At 41.9% G+C, this 8,921-nt stretch overlaps 1 protein-coding gene across 1 annotated transcript in view; it reads right to left on the bottom strand.

Moving 5' to 3' along the window:
• Positions 1-515: 515 nt before the first annotated feature.
• LOC145405552 (uncharacterized) overlaps positions 516-8,921 on the bottom strand; it is a 65,702-nt gene continuing 57,296 nt past the window's right edge. Inside the window, exons 10-13 of the mRNA XM_080276890.1 lie at positions 3,276-3,491; positions 2,284-2,391; positions 1,934-2,000; positions 516-682 (exon numbers count right to left, since the gene is read on the bottom strand). Of these exons, the coding sequence (XP_080133016.1) occupies positions 516-682; positions 1,934-2,000; positions 2,284-2,391; positions 3,276-3,491 (558 nt within the window). The remainder of the gene's footprint in view (positions 683-1,933; positions 2,001-2,283; positions 2,392-3,275; positions 3,492-8,921) is intronic.

Below are 8,921 nucleotides of genomic sequence, written 5' to 3'. Positions count from 1 at the left end.
CAGAAGAGGACAGTAAGGTGTAATAAGCAAAACGAGTCGCTTAGGAAACTACGTTAAGGAGCTAGCATCAAAAAAAGTCGGTGGGAAAAGAAAAGACACAAATCCATATATATCTGTTTATTTAACCATCTATCTGTCTATCTATGTGTGTGTGTGTGTGTGTGTGTGTGTGTGTGTGTTTATTAGACACGTTTCTTTATGTGCGCGCGCGCGTGTGCGTGTGTGTGTGTGTGTGTGTGTGTGTGTGTGTAATAGACATATATACATATGTGTGTAACTGTGTGTGTATGTGTGTATAAGTGTATGTCTCTGTATGTATGTGCATAAATAATAGTCCCGTTTGTATATATGTATATGTGTGTGTGTGTGTGTGTGTGTGTGTGTGTGTGTGTGTGTGTGTGTGTGTGTGTGTGTGTGTGTGTGTGTGTGTGTGTGTGTGTGTGCACTCTTAGTAGTCATGTGTGTGTATATATGTTTGCAAGTATATATGTATTTATGTATGTATGTACGTATCTTTAATTTTCACGTTTAAAGAATTGTGTGCGTTGTGTGTGGATTTCTGTGCGGGGGTTGGTTCTGGAGTGGGTGGGAGAGCAGCCTCGTAGACAGCAGCCCAAGACACACTGAAGGACTTCCAGAAATGTTAATAAGCTGGCCCCAAGGAGGAGACCCAGAACACCGCCTGTGGGGTGGGTTAGATTGGGTTAGACTGGGTTAGGTTGGGTTAGATTGGGTTAGGTTGGGTTAGATTGGGTTAGATTGGTTTAGATTGGGTTAGATTGGGTTAGGTTGGGTTAGATTGTTAGATTGGGTTAGAATGGATTAGGTTGGCTAAGATTGGGTTAGATTAGGTTCGATTTGGTTAGGATTGGGTCAGACTTGGTTAAGTTGGGTTAGATTGGGTTAGATAGGGTAAGAATTGGGTTAGATAGGGATAGAAAGGGTTAAGTTGGGTTAGGTTGAGTTAGAGTGGGTTAGAACAGGTTATACTGGGTTAGGATTGGGTTAGGTTGGGTTAGATTGGGTTAGATTGGGTTAAATAGGGCAAGATTGAGGCAGATTGGGTTAGGATTGGATTAATTTGGGTAAGATGGGGTTAGATTGGGGTTGGGTTAGACGGGGTTAGGTTGAATTTGATTGGGTTAAGTTGGGTAAGATTGAGTTAAGATAGGGTGTAATCTTTCTGTGTGTCTGTCTGTCTGTTTGTCTATTCATCCATGTGTCTGTCATTCTCTCTCTCACCCCTCCCCCCCTCTCTCTGCTGTAGGTTAAATTGGATTAGATTGGGTTTTGCTCTGTCTGTTTATGTGTCTGTCCGTCTATATGTCTAATCATTCATGTACCGATCTATCATTATCTCTCTCTCTCTCTCTCTCTCTCTCTCTCTCTCTCTCTCTCTCTCTCGTTATCTGGGGTAGATTTATATTTTGTTAGATGGGGTGTTCTGTCCGTCTGTTTGTCTATGTACTTGTCTGTTTGTCTGTTTCTATATATATTTTTTCTTTCATGTATCAGTCTGCCATTCACTCTCCCTCTCCTTTCCCCCCTGCTCTCTCTCTCTCTCTCTCTCTCTCTCTCTCTCTCTCTCTCTCTCTCTCTCTCCTTGCCAACTGATCTGCGTTTCTATATATCTACACATATATCATCATTCGAGCATTACGGAGACAAATACAACTGATTAGAGAGAGAGAGAGAGAGAGAGAGAGAGAGAGAGAGAGAGAGAGAGAGAGAGAGAGAGAGAGAGCGAGAGAGAGAGATTAACAGATAGATAGACAGAATCTTAGACAGATAGATAGGTAGGTACGTACGTAAGTAGGTGGGAAGGTAAGTAGGTAAGTAGGTATGGAGAGAGAGAGAGAGAGAGAGAGAGAGAGAGAGAGAGAGAGAGAGAGAGAGAGAGAGAGAGAGAGAGAGTATATCCCTGCCTACTCACCAACGTCACACATCAAAGGAATAATTGTATATGCCCAATCTTCCTTCACTTCTTGGTAGGATAAGTCCTGTAGGAGAATTATTATTATTATAATTATAATTCTTATTATTATTGTTATTATTATTATTATTATTATTATTATTATTATTATTATTATCATCATTGCTTTTACTATTACTGCTATCATCACCATCGTCGTCACCATCATTATTTTCACTACTACTACTACTACTACTACTATTACGACGACGACGACGACGACGACGTCTATCTATACCTCTACCAGCACCAGCACCACCACTACCACCACCACCACCAATACTACTACTACTACTACTGCTTTGACCCACCTGGAAGTAGATTCTTAGTCTTGTGTAGTTATAATCTTTTTTGGAGTCACTAAACACTTCATACTTCACGTCCTCACACGGGGCATTGCATCCACACCCACTGACACCCTGAAAAGATGGAGGAAACGTGGAGGAAAGAGAGAGAAGGAGGGGAGGGAAGAGGAGAGATAAAGATGGGAGGGACGGGAGGGAGGAGGAGAAGTAAAGAAGGGAGGGATGGGAAAGAGGAGGTGAGATAAAGAGGGGAGAAAGGGGAGGGAGGAGGTGAGATAAAGTGGGGAGGGAGGAGGGGAGATAAGGAGGGGAGGAAGGAGTTGAGATAAAGATGGGAGGGGGCAGAAGAGATAAAGAGGGAAGGGAGGAGGGGAGATAAAGAGGGGAGGAATGGGAGAGAAGAGGAAGAATTGAAAGAGAAAGAGATAAGGGAGGGGGAAAGAGTTGGAGGAAAAAGAATGAGGGAAGGCTGGGAAGGAAGTTGGACAGGTAAAGGTGGGAGACATGTGTAAGGAAGGAATAAAGATTTGGAGGCAGGAGAGAAAGATGGAAGGGAGAAGGAAAAGTTGTGGAAGAGAAGGAAGGATAGATTTGGTCTGCTGTACCAATGGATGCAGGTTCAAGTCGCAGCTGGGGAAGGGAAAGTTTAAGGATCTAAATTTCATCAATGCAGACTTTACTAATCTACCATAAGACCCACCGACATGTCCAAAAACACACACCCTCGCTAATACCATTACACCAGTCCTACATGAGACAGCCTTAGCGTGTATTCAGTATGAATGGAGGGTGCTAGTGCCCAAGTGGTGACATAGGAGGACTGCTGTATTAAAACCTATGCCCAGAGTCGGATGCATAAAAAGAAACAAGAAGGAAAAAAAATGGAATAACTAAACTGTGTTGCTGCATTCCTTTCCTTCCAGAACCCAACGTCATTTTTTAATTTGAGAGAGAAAATATAAGATTCATATTCTTTTATGTTTTTATTTTTTACTTACCCATTTTCCATAGAAGAAGAATCGATGGAGCAATGTAATGGTGTGGTTGTAGTCTTTGGCTGAGGTGCAGGGCCGGGCTGCGGATGGCGACATGAAGGGAATCCAGCAGCCACCAGCCTCCCTCACCGCTCGCTCCAAGCATGCCATCTCACACCCCATCTCGGAATACCCTGGGCTGTCCTCACACGGGTATTTGGCCGTGTTGACGGTGTGGAACTGGGAATTTTAGAATTTTGAAAGATTTAGGGACATTATAAGCAGTTCTAGGGATTCTAAGTCAATCTGGAATGCTCATTGCACCTAATTCTAAGCGATTTATCTTTCATACTACCCTGGCCTGTTACTGGATGGGTATTTTGGCGTGTTGAGAGTGTGGAACTTTTTTTTTTTTTTTTTAAAGATTAGTTCCATGTATTTTAAGTGGGTGTCGGATGCTTGTAACGCCTGATTCTAAGTGATTTATCTTCCGGAGTACCCTGGTCTGTTCTCGTATGGGTATTTTGTGGTGGTGAGGATGGCAAACCATGAATTTTAGAAGGTGGTTTACATTATATTATTATTACACTAACTTGGCCTAAAATTGTTATCTTTCCATCTTTAAATCTGAACCTTAACAATAGATTAACAGTAGAATATGGTGCTAGTCACGAAAAAGTGCTATGTAAGAGATGTAGAGTCCCAGCAATATATTTTTCTGTCACTGAGCTACGTGAAACAAGTTGCAAAAGGACAAAACTCTGCATCATGTTAAATATGTTATTCTTGATTTACCCGAATCTCTCCTGCTGAGCAGATCCATCAACCACAGGCAAACAATCACCCATGCAGGACCTTCCCGTGCAGTGAACCTATGTTGCGGGGAAGAATGGTTCCTGGATGGACGCCGCATTTGCATCTTTCCACAGTTAACAGGGATACCATAGTACTGTACGCTCCACATCTCCCCGTTATTTAGTTATATGATTAAGTTTATGTGAAGCTACAGAAAGTGGTGAATGGCTTTGGCGTATCCAAATGAGCCAGGATTCCGGGGGCTTGAATGGTGAGTGAATGCGAGCATGGTCCATTGGATTGGGCAATTTTGGGCTGTCTGGACACTGCTACTCCTCACCCTGCCCTAGGGTGGGAAAGGAATCCGGGTGATGATGATGATGATGATGATGGTTACCACTCAACGATGAAAATGATTTCCTGGGTTACAGGAAACCATTAGGCTTGTCACTCAGCGCAGAGTAACCCCAAGTGGAAAGAGGAGTAATGAAAGGCAAAATCGAAGCATAGAATTATTCGGTAAATACTTAGTATTATGTCAAAGCCATTTTCACATATTTACTTATATGTGATTACTGCTGAGAGAGAGAGAGAGAGAGAGAGAGAGAGAGAGAGAGAGAGTTACATAGAGTACATAGATACACAGACCACACAGACCTTACGGTCCCTACGAGGTGGTCCGGCCTCAATCCTAATATAGTGCATAGGAGCAGGAGAAAAGGATAGCACAGCAGAAGGCTCTCTCCCCCACCCTCCAAACCCTCCGGCATTTGCCGTACAGGAAACAAGAGAGGAAGTAATACCTTGCAGGAATGAAAAACCTGAAGGAATTTTATAGGATCGGTAGAAAGTGGAATAATATGGAAAAGGAAAATTTGGGCATACAGCCACATACTTACTCTATGCATGCAATTTTTTATTTTTAATCAAAAGATGAATAAAATGTTGATCTATTATTTATATTCTATAATACTGTCTGTGTCTAATAGACACATGAATGCAGACGCGAATATGCAATAATTGCTCCATCCTAACCAAACGATACCAATTGCGTCGAGATACATGTCCAGTCTCTTTTTAAATATATTTATGGTACCACTCTCAATCACATTCCCAGGGAGTTTATTCCATTCCCTTACAACAGAGTAAGTGAAGAAGTTTTTGGTTGTATCAAGATTAGCCCTCCTTGCTTGCAACTTCATACCATTTCCTCGAGTTACGGTCTCGGCAATTACTGTGAATAGCTTGCTTGAATCAGTATTACTAAAGCCTTTTAGAATCTTAAAACATTCAATCCGTTGTCCCCTGAGTCTCCGTTTTCTAAGAGAGAATAGGTTTAATTCTCTGAGTCTCTCGAGGTATGGTTTATTCCTCAGGGACGGGATTAACTTGGTAGCCCTACGCTGGACCGCTTCCAGTATTTCTATATCTTTAGGCGCCCAAAATTGCACTGCAAACTCTAAGTGTGGCCTGACTATGCTTTTGTATAAGGGGATTACAATATCTTTGCTTTTATATGTAAAATGTCTTTTGATGAAGCCTAGGGCCCTGTTGGCTTTATTGGCGGCAGAGATACATTGATTTGAACATTTCAGATCGTCTGACATTAGTACGCCTAGATCCTTAACTAGTGAGGACTTGCTAATGATTTGGCCCTTCATTTCGTAATCATACCTTTTGTTTTTCTTCCCACACTGCAGTACCTGACATTTGCTTACATTGAAGGGCATTTGCCATTTTTCTGACCAGCTGATAATTTTATTAAGGTCATTTTGAAGGCTAATTCTGTCTTCTTCAGTTAATATAATGTTGCCGATTTTTGTGTCGTCTGCAAATTTAGAAATGAAATTGTTTAGGCCAACATCGATATCGTTAATATACATAATAAATAGGACTGGTCCCAACACTGATCCCTGAGGAACACCAATGGTCACTGGAGCCCAGTCTGACTCCACTCCATTTATAACGACTCGTTGCTTTCTCTCACTTAACCAGCAACGTATCCACCTATGAATATTTCCATCAATTCCAAGTGATCTTACTTTTGTCATTAGTTTATCATGCGGCACTTTGTCAAAGGCTTTCTGGAAGTCTAAGTAGATTATATCACGTGACCTGGTACAATCATTCATTTTAAAAAGTGTATCGTAAAACAATTAAATTTGTCACGCATGATCTCAGCATTCTAAAGCCATGCTGGCTGTTCCTAATTACGTTATTAGTTTCTAGGAACTCAACTATCCTATCTTTAATTAATGATTCGAAGATCTTTCCCAAGACAGAGGTTAGGCTAATTGGTCTATAATTACCTGGTTGATCTCTACTGCCCTTTTTATATATAGGGGTCACGTTAGCCAGTCTCCAGTCTACTGGAACCTTTCCTTGTTGTAGGGACTTGTTAAAGATAGATGTTAGAGGGCTGCATATTACATCCGTCACATTTTTTAGTATTTTAGGGTAGAAATTGTCTGGGCCGGGAGTCTTATTACTGTTCATTTTATTAAGTTTATTTCTCACTTCATTACTGTTAATATGCATATCACTTAGTGAATTTTGGATTGACATTTGATGCTCTTCGATGGTGTCATTGGCGTCTACTGTGAAAACTGGAGAGAGAGAGAGAGAGAGAGAGACTCACATATAACTAAACACACATACATACATGCACACATACAGTATCGACACAAACGCACATACATAAACACACACACACACACACACACACACACACACACACACACACACACACAAATAAACATACATGCATACATACATACATACATATATACACACACAAACACACACATACATAAAACACACATACAGTATATCTACCTGCCTGCATAACTACCTACACCTACCTACCTACCTACCTACACACACACACACACACACACACACACACACACACACACACACATCATCATCACCAGCCGCTGAGGTCCACTGCAGGACCGGCCTATCCCTACCGAAGCAGGGACGATACAGCCAATGTATCTCCACCCAGTGGCTTAGGCTGTCTGGTAGAGATTGTATGTAGGGTGAGAAGTGCTTGTGAGTGTAACTGTAATGTTGGAGTGGCTTTGGATGTGTGTGTAGTCTGTGAACCAAGTGTAATCGGCCCGCCTTAAGCCAACTGGGTGCAAGCATACTAATATACGACACTGGTTCAACAAGAGTACCCCTTATGTCCGCTAAAGTAGTAAGTGGCTAGGTGAATGCTTCCCAAAGTTTTTACAACTCTGCTGGGAGGCGGACCCGCGTCCACCGGCATCCGAGACGAACACTCTTCCATTGTACCACAGAGGCTCCACATACACACAGGCATTCATACATATATACACTCACAAACACACACATACATAAAACACACATACACTGTACCTACCTGCCTACCTAAATACCTACACCTACCTACTTACCCTTACACACACACACACACACACACACACACACACACACACACACACACACACACAAAATAAAAAAATCCCTTCTGTCTATTAATCGTGCTTAATGGGGAGAGTTTGGTTCGTTCTTGAGAATTGGGCTCTTAATGAGGTTGGTATCGGCTATAATTTGACGGCCGTATCTAGCTATCTATCGATCTACCTATCAATTTGGATGGCTTTCTATTCGTCTATGTATGTTTGTATTCATGTACAGGGTGACCCAGAAAAACCTCCCACATTTCAAAGGTAAATGAAAAAAAAAAGGGTAAAAGATAAAATATTATTTGCACCCATGAAACTTCATTCAATACAGTTTTTATTCATCATGTTTTAAAGATGACATCCTCCAAATGGTGGCCGTCATTGTCTATACACGCTTGGAGGCGATTTCTGAAGGCTGCCATGGCTCGACGGGTCATGTCGGGTGGAACAGCGGCTATCTCCTGCTGAATAGCAACCTTAAGGGCTTCAAGAGTTTGGGGTCGATGAGTATACACTTGTGGTTTAAGGTAGCCCCACAGAAAAAAATCACAAGGGGCGAGGTCAAGGGAACGGGCTGGCCACCCAACATCGCCACGCAACGAGATCACCCGATCCGGAAACATTTCCCTCAGCACTTGCAATGATCTTCGAGCTGTGTGTGCCGTAACTCCATCTTGCTGAAACCACACATCGAGGTCTTCAAGCTCAAAGTGTTCGGGTTGTGGCCTTAGAAAGTTTTCGAGCATGTCAATGTAACGGTCAGAAGTTACGGTAACAGTTACACAACCCTCTTCAAAGAAATAAGGACCCACGATGCCAAAATCGGCAACAGCGATGGGGCTACCTTAAATCACGAGTGTATACTCATCGACCCCAAACTCTTGAAGCCCTTAAGGTTGCTATTCAGCAGGAGATAGCCGCTGTTCCACCCGACATGACCCGTCGAGCCATGGCAGCCTTCAGAAATCGCCTCCAAGCGCGTATACAGTAGACAATGACGACCACCATTTGGAGGATGTCATCTTTAAAACATGATGAATAAAAACTGTATTGAATGAAGTTTCATGTGTGCAAATAGTATTTTGATTACCCTTGGCAACTTTTTTTCATTTACCTTTGAAATGTGGGAGGTTTTTCTGGGTCACCCTTTATGTATGTATCTCTATCTATCTATCTATCTATTTATCTATATCTGTCTGTCTGTCTGTTTGTCTATCTATCCGTATATATGTTTGTATTCATGTATGTATCTGTCTTTTTATGCTTATCAATCTGTCTGTCCGTCTGTCGGCCGTATCGATCTATCTACCTATCTGTCTTGTGACTATGTTTGTATATATATATATATATATATATATGTCTGTATGTATGCATCCATGTATCTCTCTGTCTGTCTGTCTGTCTGTATTTATTAATTAAAGTATGTCTATCTACTCGTCTA

The sequence above is a fragment of the Coenobita brevimanus genome, chromosome 67 (assembly GCF_032717465.1).
Source record: "Coenobita brevimanus isolate Jiangsu-jjx chromosome 67, ASM3271746v2, whole genome shotgun sequence".
In the NCBI taxonomy this organism is placed as follows: Eukaryota; Metazoa; Arthropoda; class Malacostraca; order Decapoda; family Coenobitidae; genus Coenobita; species Coenobita brevimanus.
This window is presented reverse-complemented; position numbering and strand designations above follow the sequence as displayed.